This window comes from Podarcis filfolensis (genome assembly GCF_964270895.1).
Source record: "Podarcis filfolensis genome assembly, chromosome: 18".
NCBI classification, from domain to species: Eukaryota; Metazoa; Chordata; class Lepidosauria; order Squamata; family Lacertidae; genus Podarcis; species Podarcis filfolensis.
The window spans coordinates 1,748,815-1,770,625 of record NC_139622.1 but is presented as its reverse complement, the minus strand read 5'-3'; the positions used below and the strand labels follow the sequence as shown (position 1 = coordinate 1,770,625).

At 48.9% G+C, this 21,811-nt stretch overlaps 1 protein-coding gene across 3 annotated transcripts in view; it reads right to left on the bottom strand.

Annotated features, from left to right (window-relative positions):
* The window catches only part of SHD (Src homology 2 domain containing transforming protein D), a 33,250-nt gene extending 11,722 nt beyond the window's left edge, over positions 1-21,528 (bottom strand). Inside the window, exons 1-5 of one of the 3 annotated variants that reach the window (XM_083594738.1) lie at positions 20,834-21,528; positions 18,700-19,196; positions 8,400-8,529; positions 5,558-5,785; positions 2,442-2,525 (exon numbers count right to left, since the gene is read on the bottom strand). In XM_083594738.1, the coding sequence (XP_083450864.1) occupies positions 2,442-2,525; positions 5,558-5,785; positions 8,400-8,529; positions 18,700-19,038 (781 nt within the window). In that variant the 5' untranslated portion in view covers positions 19,039-19,196; positions 20,834-21,528. The remainder of the gene's footprint in view (positions 1-2,441; positions 2,526-5,557; positions 5,786-8,399; positions 8,530-18,699; positions 19,197-20,833) is intronic. The other 2 variants (XM_083594739.1, XM_083594740.1) reach the window with 2 other exon arrangements.
* Between the last annotated feature and the right edge of the window lie 283 nt (positions 21,529-21,811).

Here is a 21,811-nt window from a genome sequence, read left to right as displayed (position 1 = left end):
CGTCGTTCGGTCCCAGCTCCTGCCCACCTAGCAGTTCGAAAGCACCCTTAAGTGCAAGTAGATAAATAGGTACCGCTTTATAGCGGGAAGGTAAACAGCGTTCCGTGTGCTGCGCTGGTGCTGGCTCGCCAGAGCAGCTTCGTCACGCTGGCCACGTGACCCAGAAGTGTCTCCGGACAGTGCTGGCTCCCGGCCTCTTGAGCGAGATGGGCGCACAACCCTAGAGTTGGACACGACTGGCCCGTACGGGCAGGGGTACCTTTACCTTTACCTTTAGGCTGTAATCCTCTCATTGGGCTCTGAAGCCTTTCAGAAGAAGAAGAAGAAGAGTCTGGATTTGATATCCCGCTTTATCACTACCTGAAGGAGTCTCAAAGCGGCTCACAATCTCCTTTCCCTTCCTCCCCCACAACAAACACTCTGTGCGGTGAGTGGGGCTGAGAGACTTCAGAGAAGTGTGACTGGCCCAAGGTCACCCAGCAGCTGCAGGTGGAGGAGCAGGGAAGCAAACGCGGTTCACCAGATTACGAGACTACCGCTCTTAACCACTACACCACACTGGCTCTCACCTTTCAGGCCTCCCAATGCAGTATTTGTTCAGAAAAGGCCTTTGAATAGCGCGGCACTGTTTTCATTTTCTGTATTTTAACTGATCTGAGGACTTTTATATTGCTCTAATTCTATTCCAGTTGAATTACTTTTCAATGACGATCTCTTAAATGTATTTAGCTGTTTGCATTTACAGTATTATTCATTTTTTCACAGCACTGATAACCACTTGATTGTAAAAACAAAACACACTGAAGTTCGCAAAAGAAAACGATAAGATCGAGGAAATTTTACAACCCTGCTTTGAAGTGTACAAAAGTTAAAAAGCACTAAAACAGATTAAAATCATGTCAACTTTCTAAGCGTCTGGGAAGGCATGCTTGTTTTTAGAAGGCACCTGCCTGATCTCAATCGGCAGGGAGTTCCAAAGGGCAGGCCCTGTCACCCGCAATGATGGAGCTCTTACAAATGCAGAGCAGGGATTGTGGGCACCTGGAATGGTGCCAATTCCATTTTATCTGCGTCATTTTGTGTCAGCTGCCTTGAGTCCCAGTCTGAGGAAAAGGCGGAATAAAAATTATAATAGAAGAAGAATAACCCTAATTTATCACTGTTTTTAATCCTTCGGTCATATTTTTTGAATTAATGCAGGGCCTGACCTTCTTCACAAGGTTAATCTTGAGGTGGGCTTGTGACAGGATGTGGAAAATGCAGGTGGGGGGCCAGTAGCACATGGGACACGCCACGCATCCATGTGCAAACCAGCTGTCATGAATGTGGCAAGTGCAGGAACAGCAGGGAAGAGGGATGGAAGAGAGACGAATCAGAAGAGGAAGAACAAGAGGGAAGACCCTGGAGACAAGGAAACAGACACAGAATGCAGAAAAGTGAGGAGGGGGGCATTCATTGGCCCTCTGGAACCATAGGGACTAGGGCCTTTAAGGGTACCTCCAGGCTGGTGTGTTTGAGGACAGGTGTATTCTGTGGTATGTTCTCGTCTCATAGGAGCCAGTGTGGCCTAGTGGTTAGAATGTCAGACTAGGACCTGGGAGAGACCAGGGTTCAAATCCCCCCTCAGCCATTAAGCTCATTGGGGACCAATCACTGTCTCTCTGCCTAACCTACCTCACAGGGTTGCTGTGAGGATTAAATGAGAAAGAGAACCACGTGCTGCACTTTGAGCTCCTTTGGGGGAAAGAAAGTGGGTCAGAAATGCAATCATATAAAATAAATAAGCCAGAAATACTGCAGGAGTGACGGGTTTATTCTGCGTCAGTTGTTGTTCTATGATGCTTCCCCAGTGCAACAAAAGTGGGGCAAAAAAAGAGAGAGAAAGCAGAGGATTTGTAGTGTGAAAAGTTATGGGATTTCAGCAGGACGCACTGACTGGAGCCCCAAAACTTTGCAGGCGCAAAGAGGGCTGGAAGTGGGGGGGACATCAGGAGCACAAATCATCATGAATGTGCAATAAACGCACTGGAGGGACCCAGAGAAGCAAATGCTGGAGTTTTCAGGGGGCCAAATCTCATGCAGACTTTTCGGTCCCCTTGTGAGAAGGCAGCCAGGGGCGCCGTGTCCTTGTTGCCAACACCCTTTTCACAGGTGAAGGCTCCATGCCTTTTCATACCTGAGTGGAAGGCAGAAATTCAGCAGGTGCAGCTTGTCTGCTGGGGAAGCTGCACCCGTTGAACATTTGCCTGTCCTGTGGCATCTTCTGTCTATGTAACAGACAGCAACCCCAGTGCCACTCTAAGCTGGAGTCAAAAATAAACACAGCGCCAGCCAGAGAAGGCAAGAGAGGTGTGCCTGGGTAGAGAGAGGGCAGGGGGAAAGATGTTTCCAACCCAGGGGAGAGAGGCTGAGGTGGGTAAGAGGTTATAAAAAGACGTCACCTTCTGGATCTAGGGATTCCTCTGTGCCCGTGAGTTGTCCTACCGGAGGTGGCCAGGGCAAGACTTTATTCTCCTTAATGTCTACTGCAATGGGAGAGGGCATCATGGAGGAGAGGAGAGAGAGAGAGAGAAGGGAGGTGGTCGGGAGGAAGGCCAGGCGAAGGGAGGAGAGATTATGGGAAGAGAGAAGGAAAGGAAGGGGATAAAAAGGGAGGAGTGCAAGTGAGCAGACAGAGAAGAGGAGGAGGAGGAGCATGGCAACAGAGAAGGGGAAGGAGAGAAGAGAAGACCAGGGGAAGGGAGAAGAGGAAAGGAAAGCAAGAAGGAAAGGAGGAGAGGGAAGAAATTATGGGGAGAGGAGCATAAGGGGGAAGAGGAGAGAGGGCAAGGAAAGATGAGAAGAAATAGAAGAACATGATAACAGGGGGAAAGATGGAGCAGAGGAATTCATGGAGACAGGAGGGGAGAAAAGAAAGCAGGAGGAGAGGGATGAGGAGCAGAAAAACATGGTGAGGAGGGAGAGAAGAGTGTTGAGATGAGAAAGAGGAAGGGAGGAAAGAGACAAAACAGACATGACAAAAAAGAAAAGATCTAATGACGGACAGACAAGGGGAGACAGGCAATTGCCCCCTCAGCCCCCTCCCTTCACAACAGCCATTCTCTGAGTCTTGCCCCCCACTGTTTCCTCAGCTCTTTTTAATGAAATAAGTGCTTTATTTCTGCTTGACACTGCAGAGGACTGGAGGATACATAATATTTTTAAAATATATAATAATGTTCTTTTTAAAGCTATAATATTGATGGAGTATCTTATTTTCATTTTTTTTTTAACCTGTTCCTCGTAAGCTGGCAAAACAAAACAAAAGCCAAAGAAGTTCCTTACAGTTCAGCAATTTGGAGCTCCATTCATAACAAAAGTTTTAAAACTCTTAGAGTGCAATTTACATTTGTAATAACTGACTGACTAATCTGTATTTTTATATGCCAAATGTGATAATTTAAAAGCTAAGCCCAGTTATACACAATGCATTTTATGTTCCAAAAGGAACAAAGTGACATTTGATTTGTAAAGCGTGCTTTACAAAAAGCACATTTTCCCCTTTTCTCCCAAAATTTCTGTCCCTGAAAGAAGACCTAGGAATGGGAGGCTTGGGAGTTGGGAGAAGCTGGTGGCAAAAATAAAAGAGCAAGGAAGACAAAGATCGAGGAAGAATTTCAAGGAATGGCGCTGAAACGCAGAGAAGATTAAACAGAAAAGTTTGGCTCTATCTCCTGGCTCAGGGATGCTTCCAGAAGACAGGGAAAATTGGCTGAGGAGCTCCAAAAACCTGGAGTCAGAGTCTACTCTGAGGAGGACTTAGCTGGGGAGGCAACCGCTATTAATCATAATGAGTAGGAGTAAATTTAAAAAATTGTCCAGTAGCACCAGAGACCAACTAAGGAAGTGTGCATGCACACGAAAGCTTATACCCAGAACAAACTTAGTTGGTCTCTAAGGTGCTACTGGACAATTTTTTTATTTACTTTGACTGCCTCAGACCAACGCGGCTACCTACCTGAATCTAGAATAATGGCTAGGAATTTGCCTTTAAAAAGAGAAGAGAAATGGAATTCTCAGGAAGTTGAATTCTGCATATAGAGAGGCCACATTTACATCTCTTCCACCAAGGGCCAGATTTAGGTTTGATGAGGCCCTCAGCTCCTGAAGGTAATGGGGGCCCTTGATATGTCCAGCAGTCCTTTGTCAACAACAAATTGTCGCTGTTTTTTTGTGTTGAATGGATGCTATATGGTGATTGATGGACCTGATGATAGGTATCTCAAGCCATTTGCACCTGTTGCCCTGCAACCAGTCCATGCAGAATGTAGGCACCCTATATATAGAAAGGAGCAAACCAGGGATGTTTGAGGGAGCAGGCGGGGCCCATGACTAGCATCATAAGAACCTACACAACACAAAACACTGTTGCTGCATGTACGTTTTATTTTATTTGTTTTTTATCTTATATTTTGGAAATGTACTTCCAGTTTCTTTCCCCTTTAAATTTTTTTGGGCCCCCAAAAGAGTGGGGCCCTAAGATATAGCTTGTTTAGCTTGTATGTAAATCCAGCCCTGCTTCCACCCGTCTGGCTCCCCTTCTCTTAGGGAAACCTGCTGGAGGGGGATTGGGTCTGCTCAGCAATACTCGTGAGTCGGGCTCTCCAACGGTCCTGATTTTCCAGGGACAGACCCAGAATTACAAAAGCCACCCTGGCTTCTGATTTGATCCCAGAATGTCCCTATTTCCTGCTGCTGTTTGGGGAGGAGGATGAGCCAGCGCTTATCCCAAGTGACGGGGGGGGTGGGGGCGACTGTGAAGAAGCATCCTGTTGCCTCTCCACGCTCCCCCCTCCATGGTTCCATGACCAGCTTCTGCCTTTGGGCAGCTCGTAGGGGCTGCTGGAGAGTGGTGAGGAGGAGTAAAGGGGGAGCAGAACGGAGTGCAAGGAAGCTTGATTTTTTAATAATACAGTGGTCCCTCTGGATGCAAACGGGATCCGTTCCAGAGCCCCCTTCTCACCATGAGCAGAATGCAACCTGCGTCTGTGCGTGCACGGGTCGTGATTCGTCACTTCTGCGCATGTGCGTGACGCCATTTTGAGCGTCTGCGCATGCGTGAGCGACGAAACCCAGAAGTAACCCATTCCGCTACTTCTGGGTCACCGCGTGATGTATCCCAAAAGAACATAACCTGAACCGAATGTAACAAGAGGTATGTCTGTGATAGTAATTTTATTATTTGTACTCCACCCACCTGTGCCCCAGCCACTCTGAGCAACCTCCAACATATATAAAACCATAATAAAGCGTCTAATGTTGCCTCTTTCTAAAATGTATTTATTGGTGTGCATTTTGTTTTTTGTAAATCTGCAAAGAATAAAAATTAAATTGGGATGAAGCACCGCCTCAGGACGGCGGAGGGTGTGTGTGCGCTGTGTCCCGTTGGTGAAATGGCTCTCGCCATTCTTCTGGTAGGAAATGCTCTGCGGAGGAGGGAGACGAAAAATGGGGGGGGTCAAGGAGGGCTAGTTGGGGGGGATGCCCCTATTTCCCCAGTTGGAGGGTGTGCTCTCACCTGCGAAGGCCCGAGATATGTGGTTCTTCTTCCACTCCCATGGCTGGTCATACTCGTCGGCCGGCCTCTCGTCGTCCTGGGGCAGCCGGCTCTCTCGGGGCTTGCTGGTGGGCCTGCCCTCCGGGTCAGACTCTGGCTCCTTCTCCTCATAGGGGGTGTCGTACAGCTGCAGCCCAATCCGGGATTTCTTCACCCTTTGCTCATCCCGGTCGCTTTTCCGCTGGAAATCTGGAAGCCGAGACACACAGGATTCAACGAGAATGGAAACAACCACAATAAAATGGCAGTCGGCAGGTCCTGCTCAGAGTAGATCCATTGAGCTGCATGGTTGAACATGACTAATGTGGGTCTATTCACTTCAATGGGTTTACTCTGAGTTGAACTTCACTGCCTACAACCCAATAATAGCAAGACCGGACAAAAGATTCCTGCATTGCTTCAGGGGTTGGACTAGATGACCCTCATGGTCCCTTCCAAATCTACAATTCTATTTTCCCAACTGCATCATCCTCAGAGTAGACCCACTGAAATGAATGCACATGACCAACATGGGTCCATTGATTTTTGGTCAGGGTGCACAAGCCCTAAAACTATTCCACGCAGCTACATTTCTTTTTGATCCCAGCTAAACAAGCTAATAATGTAATTCGAGGGAGGGGTATTTCTCCCCTATCCACCTATTCTCAGCTCCCCCGCCAGCCATGTCCATCCTCACAAGGTGGATGGACTCTTCTGCAAGAAGTTGCCAGCTTTTAAAATTCCCTTTTCAAATAAGATGATGATGATGATGATGATGATATTCCTCTTGCTCCTGAGCTTTCTGTCTCTGTAACCCCCTCACTATTTCAAGGATCTTTCTGTGCCAATGAGGACTAGGAACTTGCATTGGCCAGGTGGCCAATGAAGGTCACATCCCCCACTCCTACACAAGAGCAGCAAGCACGTCAACCTGCTTAAGGCAGATCCTGTCCCAGCCTCATGTTTCCCAAACCAAGTACCTGGTGGTCTTCTCCCTCTCACATTAACCCTCTGCATGTCTGCTCAGGAACAACTAGGCGTCATGGATGGCCTGGATGCAGAAGAATGGTGGGAGGAACCAGCTGGGGACACCCCAAGGGAAGAAGGCTCAGAGCCCGGGCAGTGGCGGTGGGACAACAGTGAGTGGGCAGAGGGAGAAGACTGGGAAGAGCAGGTGGCGGAAGCTGAAGAGCCAACAAGGCTTAGTGAGTGGGGAGAATCGGTGGCAGAGAGCAGTCCAGAATCAGAGGCAGAAGCTGAAGCAGGAGAGGCCAGGAGGCAGAGATGAGTCCGGCTGCTGCAGAAGCCAGGGGGTCTTCTGCTGTATCCAGCTCGCCTCCCCCTCATCTCCCAGAGCATGAAGACATATGAAGAAGGCAGAGCAATGAGAGACAAGATGACGGAGCCTTAGGCTGCTGGGGAAGGAGGAAACTTAAAAGAGTAGTAGGGAGATGGGGACCTTCAGTCCTCACTTCATTGGGGCAAGACCTACTGGGACTGAACTTAGGGTTGCCATATTTCAAAAAGTTAAAACCAGGGTACCCCAAAAGTTGTTGAAGGGTTGTTTTTGTTTTTTTACAAAAACACACAAAAAACCATGGTTTTTGAAATCTCAGTAAAGTCTGGACACATGGCAGCCCTACTGAACTGTTTTGTTTCTTTGAATGAAGAGTTAACTGTTGTTTTATTGCTGACCCAGGCCTGCCTCCAGCTCCTGACACCAGGGCTAGCAGGTCAGGAGCAGCCTGGAACCTAACTTGAGGCGTAGGGACGGCCTGGGGTGGTGTAATGGGGCAGTCCCTGGTGACGCTTCCTCTGTCCTTCTTCTGCCCTGGAGAGAGGTTAATTAGGAGAGAGGAGGAGGGCAGACACCCCCCACCCCGCACACTTTCCCCAGAGAGTCTAATTCAGAGCCATCTCCCAGACCCTGAGATTCCACGTGAGGAAAGCCCCACGCCAGGTAAGTGTGCACTCTCATAACCTTCTTGTCAGGAGCAGGCCAGCAGGAAATCACATTGTGCAAGCTGGAGTTAACTCTTTATTAGCAGGATCCGCGCAGGAGTGTCAACACCTAATCCCCAGCAGGTCTTGCCCCCATGAAGCAGTTGCAGAGACTGACAGCCCCCACTCCCCCACAGCTGCCTAAGTCCCCTTCTCTCCAGGGCTTTCCCCAAGCTATTGAAAGTGGCCCCCTCCTGCAGCCTGCCACTGCTCCCCCCTGTTTATGTCTCTCCTGGTTCTGGGAGTCGGTGGGGAGAGGAGCTTGTCCCAGCAGAATGCAGACTGTGCAACAGCCAGACTCACCTCTGCTACTTGGCCTCTCTCTGCCAAAGACTCTCTCTGCTGACTGAGCTCCGTTACCTCTTCAGTTTCTGACACCTCCTGGGGTTTTCTCCCTCTGACCACTCAGCATCATCCCACCACCAATCCCTGGGCTCTGGGGGTTCCCCAGCTGGTTTCTCCCACTACTCCTCTGAGTCCAACTAGTCAATGACACTTCTCCTCCAGTTCTTTTTCTTCCTCTGCACTCCCTCCCACCACGAAGCCCTTGAGATGGAGGGGAAGGGGGAGGGCGGAGGGCGGCAGGTGCCCCAGATAGTCTGCAGCCGGCTTCTGCTGGGCTGAAGCTTGCAAGCTCCTTGCACGATCACCATGCACATCACCATCGTCTTAAAGGTGCTCTTGTCCACCTGGAAATTAAACCCTCCCTCTGCAAACCTGGAGACATCAGGTCAGCCCTGAAGCTCTGGCAACCCTGGGAGTGACTTCCAATGGGGCTTCCTCTCAGGAAAGGGGGCCCAGCACTGCAGCTCAAATGACTCACCAACAACCACCTTCTGAGCATCGTAAGGTTCCATGTAGCCGTTGTTCTCAGACTCAGCCTCCTCCTCCTCCTCCTCTTTTGGCTCCCGGTGGGCGTCAAAGGGATCTGAGTATTCACTCTCTCCAGGGGCCTACGGAGAAGGAAACATGGATGGCACAGACCACCTGGCTTCTTAGACCAAAGGTTCCCAACCTTTCTTTGGTCTAGTAACCTCCTCACCAAAACAAAGTTTGCAAATGTTTCCAAAATGCTGCTGACGTGGGAGGTGGCAACAGAGGCCACTTCACAGGCATTGGCCAATCAGTGCAATCCCCTCTTCAACCCAAGGGGCAACCTCTGGTGCGAGGAAAGGTCCAGGTGCAAAAAGCGGGTGGAGGAACAAATGTAAATCTTGCTTTTGTACCATAGGCTGGTTTCTACACACACCTCAAGCTTGTTTTCCGCAGCTCCGGAGGGCTGGTCTCGAACCAACAGATTCAAATCACAAGAAAGGAATTTCTGACTAAACACCAGGAAGAGCCACTTGGCAGTGGAACAGATCCCTCCCTCACGGTGGATGCTCCTTCACTGGAGGCTTTTAAGCAGAGGGGGGCAGGGATTCCTGCATTCCAGGGGGTTGGACTAGATGACCCTCAGGCCCCTTCCAACTCTACACTTCTATAAGTGTAAGTTTATAAAATTAGGCATGGCATGGGAAAAGTGGATAAATAAACGTTTCTATTTATTATTTACTGAATTTATATAGTGCCCTATACCCTCAGGTCTCAGGGCAGTTCTGTGTCTCTCATAACACAAGAACCCCTGGACATCCAACGAAGCAGAAGGAAGGAAGAGTCAGGACAGACAACAGGAAGAACTTCTTCACGCAGCACCGTTAATCTATGGAACTCACTCCCACAGGAGGCAGCGGTGGCCATGATCTTCGGTGCCTTTGAAAAAGAACTGGATAAATTCATGGCAGACAGGGCCGTCGCCAAGTGCTCTTGCACCCGGGTCCTGCTTGCGGGCTTCCCAAAGCCATCTAGTCGGCCACTGCAAGGACAGGATGCTGGGCTAGATGCGCCCTTCCTGTGTTCTGATGTTGGTGGCGAGTGGTTTGCCCTACAGCCACGCTTGTGGCAAAAATGGCATTGGGCAGGATCTCCCCACAGTTACTGAGGACAGTGGCGGTTGTGCTCAGCTCCCGCTTGCGCATTGGTCACTGTGAGAACGGAATGCTGCCACCCAATGGGCCTGATCCAGCACGGCTCTTCTCATGTCCTTGAGTGCAGCCAGTTTGGCTTTATAGATGAATAATTTCTCCCCTGCTGGGATGAGCGGTTTTTGCAGATTCCAGCAACAGGGTTGCTCCTTCTCCTTCTCCCTAGAGGGCTCCCCCCCTCTCCCCCTCCTGCAACGACGATGCACTCTTCTCCTTTTGTCCTAATTGCTGTTGTCCCCACCACTGCATTAGATGCGCTCAAACAGCCCGCAGAGAGGTAATGTTTTGAGAAGCAGCAGGGAAGCAAATGAGACAGGCGTATGGAAATAAGCTCTCAGCCTCTCCTCAAAGCAATTACCCTGTTCCTACCCTTTCGTGCGTGCCAATTGAGTGGCGCAGAAAGGTGCTCGACTGACGGGAGAATTGGGGGGGGGGGAGAAAGGAAACATCCCCTCCATGCCTGCCACAGAGGATGATGTGCAATGTTTGGACTGCAAAATGACAGGGGTTATCCTTTGCCACTCGCTTCTCCCTGTGAGAGCCCCGGAGCAAACATAGGAACATTAGATCCTGCCTGATACTGAGTCAGACCATTGGTCTGTCTTGCTCAGTCTCGTCTGCACTCACCGGCAGCGACTCTCCAAGGATTCAGGGGGGGACATTCCCCGTTTGGAGATGGGGGGGTTGAACAGGGGACCTTCTGTGTGCAAAACACATGCTGTGCCACTGAGGTTTGGCATCTCCCAAAGCGATATTCAAGGGGCAAGACACGTTTGGCAGGCAGGCAGGCAGGCAAGGTGTTCAAAGATTTGGTCCCGCACTGACCTTAAGGAGATTTGCCAGGAATCGTCATCGTCCGATGATTGTCAAATGATTTAGTCATTGTTTAGGTCACCATGGCATAAATAAAACAATGTTCTGAAGGAGACCTTTAGTTTTAGACAATGCACACCCGAGTCACAACAGACAGCATCTTGGAAGAGGACTTCCATCCCATGGGAGTGGGAAAGTGTGACGTGTGCCTTCTAAAAGGACCTAAGAATAGCGTTTCCATTTCAGAAGCATACCAGAATCTGAGCTTTCAGGGCCCAAACCCGAGTCTGGTGATGTCACACCCATAACGAATGAATGTACACCCATAATGGTCTCTTCCTTTTGAGCCCAGCCCAGTTATTTTTTTCTTCCTCTGCGTGCCCTCCAACCACTAAGCCTTGGAGACGGAGGTTAATTGGGAGAGGAGAGGAGCGGGGAGGGGGAGGGGACACCCCGAGGGTCTATGCAATAATCTGCAGCATCATGCACAGTCTTCTTGATACCTTTTAAAAAAAGCATTCTCATCCACCTGGAAATTCAGGCCCTGCACCTGCCACTAGGAGTGGGCCTGTCAACCCGGAGACTTCTGTCCATCCCTGGAGGTCTAGTAACCCTACCTAGGGAGATAAGAGGAGCCTGTCTAGGGCAGCACCTCATTTCTGCCAGTAGCCTTTGAGAAACTCATAAGCAAAGCATGAGTGTCAAGTAAGGACACAGAAACACAAGAGCCTGTTGGGTTAGGGCAATGGCCCATCTGGTCCAGCAGCCTGTTCTCACAGGGGCCAGCCAGAGTCCTCATGCAGGACCGAAGCATGAGAGCAACACTCTCCCCTCCTGCAGTTTCCAGCCACACAGATTCAGAAGCGTTGCTGCTTCTGACTGCAGAGGCAGAGCTCAGTCATTATGGCCAGTAGCTGCTGATCCCCTTCTCCCACCCCCAGCCCCCTCCCACTCATGGTCTCCATCCACTGGTCTTCAGAGATGTATGTGGCCTCTAGAGGTAAGAAGAAGAGGAGTTTGGATTTGATATCCCACTTTATCACTACCCAAAGGAGTCTCAAAGCGGCTCACATTCTCCTTTCCCTTCCTCCCCCACAACAAACACTCTGTGAGGTGAGTGGGGCTGAGAGACTTCAGAGAAGTGTGACTGGCCCAAGGTCACCCAGCAGCTGCAGGTGGAGGAGCGGGGAAGCGAACCCGGTTCCCCAGATTATGAGTCCACCACTCCTAACCACTACACCACACTGGCAAAAAGGTAAAAGACTCCTGGACAGTTAAGTCCTGTCAAAGGCGACTATGGGGTTGCGGTGCTCATCTCGCTTCCGGCCAAGGGAGCTGCCATTTGTCTACAGACAGCATTCTGGGACATGTGGCCAGCAGGACTAAACCGCTTCTGGTGCACAGAGGACCATGACGAGTGCCAGAGAGCACAGAAACGCCGTTTACCTTCCCACCGCAGTGGTACCTATTTATCTACTTGCACTGGAGTGCTTTTAAACTGCTATGTTGGCAGGAGCTGGGGCAGAGCAAGGGGCGCTCACCCCATCACAGGGATTCAAACCGCCCACCTTCCGATCAGCAAGCCTAAGAGGTTCAGTGGTTTAGACCACAGCGCCGCCCGCAGCCTGGCACTAGAGGTACTACATGTCCATCACTAGCTTTCTCCTCCAAGAATTCCTCTAAGCCCCTTTCAAAGCCATCCAGACTGGTGGCCGTATATCTTGTGGAAGAGAATTCTACCGTCTGTCTGTGCACTGAGTGAAGAAGTCATTTCGCCCTGAAACTTCACTGCATGACCCCACTGGGTGCTAGGAGGGTAAGAAAGGGAGAGAAATGCCTCTTTATTCACCTTCATGATGTCCTGAATGATTTTACCTGCCTCTTTCTGCCCCACCTTCCTCACCTCTTTTCCAAACTGAAAAGGCCCCCGTGTTGCCCCATCTTCCCACTGGGGAGTCCCCCCCCCACATCATTCTGGCCGCCCTTTTCTGAACCTTTTCCAGCTCTGCAATCTCTTTTTTGAGGAGCAAATGCCAGAACTGAAGACACAGCATTCCAAATGCAGCAGCGCCACAGATTTGTATTAACGGAATTACGATATTGGCAGTTTTATTTTCGATCCCTTTCCTAAGGAGCGAGGCATCCGACATCCCTAGATTTGTAAGGACTTAACCTTCCTGTCTCTGCTGTAGATTTTGCTGCCTCCTTTCCCCAAAAATGTATTGGGCTCTTTTATTTTCTTTTTCTTACAGTCCACATTTCATCTTATATAATGTTTGCTTTTGGGGCTGCCGGATTATGTGAATTGCCTTTGTGTTAAAATTATTTACAAATAGAAAAGACAATAAAAAGAAGTTTTAGAAATCAAACACTGCTGCCAGGTTCACTAGAGCGCCTTTTAAAAACTGATCAATAGATTTTGAACCAGTTAAATTAATCAGCTAAACGCTGCAGTCCTAATTTCCTTGCTACACCACAGCTTCTAAAATAGGAGCTGCCATTGCCATAGGGAGAAGAGTAGATCACAGCCTAAAGGAGCTAGATTGATTTTCTTCCTTAGAGGCCTGGAAGAGTAAGGTCTTGTGGCACTTACCCAACTTCCTGTCTCTGGGGGGGAAGAAACAGGTTCAGCAGGCTTTTGTGTTGTTTCCCAAAACCTCCACAACCTGTTTCCCCCAAAGAATATTGGAACTGTGGTTTGTCAAGGGTGCTGGGAACCGCAGCTCTCGGAGGGGTAAACTACAGTTCCCAGGATCCACATGTGGTTTGGATGCAGACCAGGTATGGAGACTCTCCAGATGTTGGCAGACTGAGCCCCAATTCCCATCAGCCCCAACACACCTGGAAGGAAGAAGTCAGACATCTGGAAGGCCACAAGTTTCCCCATCCCTGCCTTAGAGTAAGAATTCACAGAATACTCCATGCCTTTTTAGAAAAGGTGAAACGCTGCGTGGACAGAGAAGGCCTTGCAAACTCACTCCTCTCCCTTTTGGACCATGTTGCAGATTTTCTTTCCTCAGTGACCACTCGAATCGCCAGGTCAGGAGCATCCAGGACTCTGAGATTTCGGGGCCAAAACCTGGGACTCTGGGGAGACCGCTGGTGGCGTCATGGGGGAAGGTCCACACACACTTTGCAACCCTCTCCTCCTCTGGAGCCCAGCCCAGCTCTGCGCTCACTCCCACTACTAAGCTCTGGAGACGGAGGCTCCTTATGACTCCTCCTACCCCCACGAGAGAACTTTCCAAACTTTTCATGTTGGTGACACACTTTTGAGATATGCATCATAGAATCATAGAGTTGGAAGAGACCACAAGGGCCATCGAGTCCAACCCCCTCCTTCTGGAGGATGATAATGATGATAATCTCACCCATGTGGAGATTCAGACCACCACCACCACTATCTGGAGGGGGTCAGTCCTGAAGGTCTAGCCGCCCCTCTCCCCACCCCAGCTCACGATGTGCTTGCCTGCCTTTGCTAACAATAATGGGTTCAATGCCATTTATATGCATTATCACCAACGAAGGAACTGTTGTGAGTGAAGGGCCCAAGGCCTCCACTGCATTTTAATTAAAAAAAAGGGCAGGGCCAGCAATGTTCCTTGCAAGTTAAGAAGGCCGGTGTTTCAGAAGGTGATCAAAGCGGGCCCAATCCTGGCCCAACTGCGCTGGCTGCCAATTAGTTTCCGGGCCCAATTCAAAGTGCTGGTTTGAATCTCAAGGACCACCTCTCCCCATATGAACTGACCCTGCCATCGTCCTCCAAGGCCCTTTTCCACGTGCCTCCTCCACGAGAGATCTGGAGAGAACAGGGCCTTTTCCACAATGGCTCCCCATTTGTGGAATGATCTCCCCAAGGAGGTTTGCCTTTGGCTGATTGACAACCGATGCCCTTTTGAATGTGATGTGGAAGGGGGAATTATTGGTTTGTTTTGGTTCATATTTTCCTTATATATTTTGTGTTTTTCATATTGTGATTTTATGTTGTGGACCACCCTGAGATCTGCAGGTACAGTGGACGCTCGGGTTGCGAACATAATCCATGTGGGAGGCACGTTCGCAACCCGCAGCGTTTGCAACCTGCAGTTGCACCCAAGGGTCGTGATTCAGCGCTTCTGAGCATAGCGCAATTTAGTACTTCTGCACATGCGCAAGCACCAAAACCTGGAAGTAACCTGTTCTGGTACTTCCAGGTTCAGCACGGTGCGCAACCCGAAAATGCACAACCTGAAGTGTCTGTAACCCAAAATATGACTGTATACAAAATTTTGAAATAACAATAATAATTTGCTTGTGTGCTTCCTCCTCATGGAATCATAGACTTATAGAACTGGAAGATGCCCTGAGGGTCCTCTCCTCCAACCCCCACAAGGCAGGAATGTCAACTGAAGCATCCATGACCGATGGCCACCCAACCTCTGCCTGAAAACCTCCAGCAAAGGAGAGTCCCCCACCTTCGAAGGTTGTCTGTTCCACTGTCAGGCGGCTGCCACCATCAGGAAGTCCTTCTGAATGGTCGCTCAGAATCTCCTGTCCTGTCCTTTGAATCTCTTAGTTTGGGCCCCAGCCTCTGGAGCAGCAGAAAATAAGCTTGCTCCATCTTCCTGTGACAGCCCTTTAGATGGGTCTACTCTGAGTCAAATTTAATTAGCTGCAGACAGTGAGGCTAATGAGGACACAAAGTCCACAGGGGGAAGGTACAAAGAGGAGCCTGTGATCTTCTTCCTAGGGTGCAAAATTATTTGTCAAACACCTGCCTCTGCCTATCTGAGAGATATAAAGAGGGGTGAAGGAAATCCCTCCAGGGCAATTAACACCTCCTGTGAATCACTGCTGTTCAAAAAGAGAAAGGAAGAAAAACCCACACCAGCTTAGCTGAAAATGTTCACTTGGCAGAAAAGAGAGAGAGAAACCAGAACTTTGCTTTAATTGTCTGTTTTCCCTGCCTCGCACATTGCCATGCACACAGCTCTCCTGGGATCACTGGACGTGGTCAAGAGCATCGCCTCAGACTTCACCAGGAAAAAGGGCACTTGGTTGCATTTCTGGCAAGGAAGCTCGTTGCATGCCTGCAGCACCACTCAGAGCAATTCGCAACAGCAGAGTTCTGGAAGGATCTCACACAGAGCCAGCTGGGAGGAGTGGCTAGAGAGCTGGCTAGGCTGGGAGAGACCTGGGTTCAAATCCCCTAACTTGGTCATATGGCCGACTTTGGGCCACAGTCACCGTCTCCCAGTCTAGGGTTGTTATGCGGATAGGAAGAGAGCCATTCCCGCCATCTTAAGCTCCTTGGAGGGAGGAGAGTGGGACACAAATGTGACAAATAACAATAAAATAAATAATATATATGGATCTGAATGACTGATATGATAAAATCTGGCATATAGCCTTGCTGAGGGAACTCTCTCATCAGCCACATGTGACAAGGGGGAAACAGAAAGAGACCATTTGTGGCCATTCAGTCTCCATTCAGTCATTAATTTATGAGAAAAGGCAAGTAAGAGGGGACTTGATAGAAGTTTAGCCGTGGGGAAGAGAAAACTGAGAGGTGACATGCGAGCCATCTTCAAGTATCTGAAGGGCATAGAACATGGGTCAGCAAACCAAGGCCCGGGAGGCAGATCTGGCCCAATTGCCTTCTGGATCCAGCCCGCAGACGGTCCGGGAATCACCGTGTGGAACGGCATGGATCTGATTCTGATTGTTCGGGCTGTGCCATTCCCCCACCCACACCCCCCCCCCGTGGCGGCGCCTCTTCCCTCCCTCCTCCTGGCTTCTCCCTGCCCTGCCTAGAGGAAGGGGGCTGGGCTTTGTTGGTGCCAGCCCCTCTCCAGAGCCCTTTTGCACGCCACTCATCACCCCTCCTCTGCCACCACCGCCAGTCCCTGCTGCTCACAAGACACAGGAGCCATGGTTGGCTGAGCGCCCCTCTCGAGCCGCCACCATTTAAAGCAGCCCCTTCGTATGCCGCTCCTTGTCCCTCGTTCATTCCCCCCCCCAAAAAAAAAATAGTCCGGCCCCCCACAAGGTCTGAGGGACAGTGGACCGGCCCCCCCTGAAAAAAAATGCCAACCCCTGGCATAGACGATGGAGCAATTTTTCTTCGGGGGGGGGGGGAGAGGATGCAAACCCATGGATTCAAATGACGAACAAAGAGATTCCAACTCAACATTAGGAAGAATTTTCTGCTGGTAAGAGCCATTTGACAGTTGACAGACACCGTCAGAAGGTAGTGGACTTTTCTTTGCTGGAGGTTTTAAAGCAGAGTTCAGATGCCCATCTGTCCAAGATGACCCTTTTCTATGATTCCAAGAGGCATCATCTGGCAGCAGTAGTGTTTTTGGCTGCACTTGGACCACAGTTCGTAACGTCTCCCAAGGAAATGGCATATTCCCTCCTGCTGAATCATTAGCACAGCAAAGATATCTTTCCTATTCCAAAAAGTAAAAACCAAAAAGGAAAATGGCCCACCTGTTTCAAACGGAGGCTACTTTTCTTCTAGATAATGGCAGGATTTTTTATCACGCACTTATGCCTCAGCCTTGAATCAGCTGCAAACCTACAGAACTTTTTATGGCTTCAAAGCCAAAAGGGATGCTAGGAATTGTAGCTTCCTGTGAAGGCCCAGAGCTTGCAGAGAACGCTTGAAGCAATGGCATAAGCCAGCTTCCTCTGCTCCTGTTTAAATCAACCCTGGGTTTAATGAGGACTAGGATCTTACTTTCAGGGGAAGGCCATCACTCAGTGGCACACTTTGCATGCAAAAGGTTCCAGACTGGCAGAAAGTGGTCTATACAAGGTTCACATGTCTTTGCTATAAACCGCAGATCAGCACAGCACCTGGCAGAAGCAAGATTTGAACCCAGCTCCTCCTGATTTGCAGCTGCGATGCTACACCACCTTTTCAGTTCCAGCTTTTCTTGAGGACTAGAATCCTAAACAAGTCAACAGCATAACAGCTCATCCTAAGATTGGCTGCCTCAGCTCTTGATGACCGGAGCATCTGCGTTGTTGACCTGCACGTCTAAATAACCTGCCGTGGATCAAATTTCACAGACATAACTTTTTCACATCTCCTAAAATACTTTTTTTCTGTTTAAAAAATAAGTTGACTCGTACATGTATACAAGGATCCGTCATTAATTTGCCCTGGGTCACCACTCCATATTTTATTGTCCAGTAGATTTTTACTGATGCTTTGCACAGACAACCCAAGGATCCTGGAAACTATAGTTTAGCAGTGTTTGAAATTAGCCAGGCGCCAGGTGCAAAATGCTGGCTTTCAACCACTTCTGACCAAGTGAAGATGCCCAGGTGCCAGGATGGCGCCTGACCTCTATCCCATCTGGGGATCCCTGGATCGGGACTGTTTTCACACACTAGAACCCCATCCTGTAGAATTCTATCCATTATATTTTATTTGCACAATCGGAATGAATTTCAGGAACCAAAATGCTTTTTCTGTGCAGCCTGAGCAGGAGCAGGGAACAAAGTTATAGTGAATTGTTGTCACTTGTCTGCCCTGCTCAGAGCTGAGAAGCATATTCCTGCGTTATGAATGGTCCGTGTCACCATTAAGAAAAAGAGGTTGGAATAGGCCAATAGATATGTGAACTGGATAAAGTGAGTTTTCTTCTTTCAGTTCTCAAAGCTCTTATCCTACCTCAAGGTTGTCATCTGCACTAGCCAGATGTTTAACTGAGAATCAATCACAGTCAGTCCATCATTTGAAAAATAAGATTTTAGAGTCGTCTTGCCCCCAAATGGCAACTAGACGTTCAATTTTGCTTACTGAAACCTAGCTTATATATCTGAGTTTTTTTACACTGGTTAAGGGTGCTGGGAATTGTAGCTTGGGGTAAACTACAGTTCCCAGGTTTTTATTGGGGTTTTTTTATTGACCACCACCTTGGGGAACTGCAAGGAAGGCGGTATAAAAATGCTTCAATACATGAAACAGTTAAGTGCCAATCATCAAACGCCTGGTAACCAAGTAAGATTACTTGTCTGTGTTTGAATGAATGCTTCAAAGCCACCCTTTGAATTGGAAAAGTTAACTTTGTAGATTTCAATCCACCCTTTGGCATTCCCATAAACACACCATTTCTTACACCAAATCAGTTCCGTAGTTATGAGGACTAGAAACTTAGTATTTTGCGGGGTGAGGGAGGGGAGGGAGAGAGACTTGCAAAAATTAGGATGTGCAAGATTGCATTTAAGAACCGTGCTGCAAAATGGCACAGATCCTGGGGGTTGCTTGCAAAAGGGGCCTTGTGTTTCACATACCTGATCTGGCTGGGTTGTCACCTCCTCAGCCGCCAAGAGGGCTTTGCTCCTGTTCAGGTCAGAAGCTTCCACTTTGATGAGCCTGTGCTTGGGGGAGCCATACTTCCCTTCCAAACTGACTCCTGCAGCAGCAGCAGCAGCAGCAACCCCTTTGTTTGGGGACCCTTCTGAGTCCGGATCAGGCTTCCCGTTGCCATCTTCGTAGGGATCCTCAAAATCCAAGCTCTTCTGAGCTCGGTAGGCTTTCAAGATCTCACTTTCAGTGTAATCTGGTTTGGGGGGCTGTGGGGGAGACCTCCTGCTCCCAAAACTCAAGTAATCCTTAAACCACTTGGCCATTTGTCCCCCTTGCCCAACGACAAAGCCGCTGGTCCCTCTTGGCAGAAGACGCCAAGCCTGGAAGGAGAAAGGAGTCTCCCACGGCACCCAGCTAATCCTTCATGGGTCAACGTGATTCATAATCCAAATCAGGAGTCGTCCGCCTTGTCTGCACCTGCCTTTAAGAGATGGGAAAGAAAAAGAGCAGCAGTTCTGGTGTTATTACAATCTGAAATATACCCAGTTGAAAAAGACATTCTGGCTTTCTGTAATCCTGTGTTCTCTGTAATCCGAGCGTGTCTGATGGTGTTGTGAGGGCGGGGGGGGGGGGGGGGACTGAAAGCAACCTCAACCCACATGCCATCAGCTCAGGGAGGAATTACTCCTGTCCTGGGGGGAAATAAGATATCTGGAGCATAACTGAGGTTAGTGGCTTAAGAGGCTGACCTACAAATCAGGAGATTGTGTGTTCATTGCAGATTTGGGCAGGTCATTATCTCACCACCTCCCCCACTCCTAAATAAGACCTACCTCACTGGGTTGTTGTGGGGATATGACTGACATAAATCACTCTGGACAAGGGGGGGGGCGGGGGCGGGTTGTGCTCCAAAATGTGGCCCAGGTGCCAGACCTCATCTCTGCCCAGGTCTGGCCTGCCTTAAGCAAACTCTCAACCTCCGGCTTGGAAATATGAGGACCATCAGACTTGCTGTATGTTGTTGTAAGGATCACCAAAATAAATACGCAGAACCTGATGCATGCAAATGACTTTGAACTAGAAGTTTTGCGATGCACTATCCATTTCAAGTCAAGGTTTCTTGCACAGGAAAATGATTCTGATGGATCTCACCTCTGGGCTTTTAGGTATCAATGCCCAAATGGAGGCAGAGGAGACACACTAAATGGTTATTTAGTAGGGAAATTAATCACTAGGCACCCCCACCCCCCCTCCCCAGAGACCCACATTCTCAAGCTTTGCAAAATATAAAGTTACATCTCTATGCTGCCTGTCTCAGCCAAAGCTTTTTTTCCTCTCCTCAAAAATGTCCAAAGAATGAGTTTTATATTTGGGGAAGGGGCTTTGAAGGGGGGGGAGCGTTGAGATGCATTCAATTCTAACTGAAAATACTGTATATCAGACCAACCACAACACACACACAAACCAACCTTCCAAACACCACAGTTCCTAATGGACACACCAGAAGAGAAACTCCAGTGAGCTCACTGGGGCTTACTCCTGAGTAAGCATGCAAGAGAACCAGGCTGGTAGCAAGCGTCCTAGAACTGAGGGCGGCTTACTCAGAGTAGACCTGCTAGATTGAGGAACCCCCCAATAAGACGAGCACCTCCACAGACAGCCTCGTTTGGGTCAAAAGGCAGCTCCCTCCCCCAAAGAGTCTTAGGATGATAGCCAAGAAAATTTTACTCAGAGTAGACCCACTGAAAGTAATGGGCCTAAATTAGGCAGTCCCTTAATTTTAAAGGGGAGACTCTGAGCAGGCCCTTATTTACGAGGCAGAATTCTAGACGCGTCTACTCAGAGGTAAGCCCAGTTGAACTCAAGGCTTTACTCCCAAGTAAACTGTAGCCTTAATCAAAATTCCTTTTTTTTAAAAGCCCTAAAATGGGTTTAGGATACTAAGAGTCTAGGATACTAAGGGTCTTACTAAGGTCGTTCTGACCTACTCAGAATCAAGTCCCCACTGATTTCAATGGGTTACTCCCAAGTAAGGATCTGTAGGATTGTAGCCTTAATTTTTAAGTATTTACTTTGTTCAGAATGAATGGAGAAAAGAGAGAGAAATAAGACATTTACCAGTTTCTTTTGATCCGAGGGGAAATTCAGCCAAAGGTGATTTTCTGGGGTAAAAACATATTTATAATTCGAAAATGAAACAAACGCCGCACCATTTAAGAACTCGTCCAAAACCCCTTCCAGGACCAGCCCGGTCCTATTCCTGCGGGTCCAGCCACCTCCTTCAAGTCCATTCACACGAAGTTGAGGAGTTATTCTTATTATTTTAAAAATAAATTTGTAGAGGATCAAAACGGACCGTCTTCTTTCTCCTTCTTTGTCCGTACCGGCTCTCCTAGGTTTTATTACCACCCCCCAAAAAAATGCAAACAAAAACCCTGCTTTCCTTATTTATGTCCCTGCTAGCAATATTCTTTGGGGGGCGAAGATAACACAGAGGGAGAAAATGAAGACGGATCCAATCAGCTCCTAATCCGGGCAGACCCTCCCGCAAATCAAAAGGAACATTGTCCCACCACTCTGCGGAGAGGCGGGCGAAGGCACACGCCATCCCATAATTTTGCTACTCTGTGGCTGGTGGTGCTTCCGTAGATCTGTTGCAAAGAGAGCCCAAAACAAAACACACAAAGCGAGAGAGAGAGAGAGAGCAGGGATCTTTCTTTGGAAAAGAAGAAAAGATGGGGAGGAAGGAGGGAGGAAGAAAAAGAAATTAAAAAATGCTCCTCAGCCAACCAAACCCCTTCGCAGGCTCCCCGCTCCCCACCCCTTTCTCCGAGGGAGATCTGCAAAAGCTGGTCTGGAGAAGGAGAACTTTCGGCTGAGCGAGCTGCTCTGGGTTGCAATATTTTCGAGATGCCTTTTTTTAAAGGGAGGGGGGAGCCTGACTCCGCTGGGGATTATCCAGATGTGGGGGGGTCCTCGGCTGGGGGTTATGCAGAGATGCACTGCATCAGCCTCAACCAGCCCTAAAATAACAACAAGCAAAGACACACACTGTATTTACCTTTTTCTTAGTAAACATTCCTGCTCTCTCTCTTC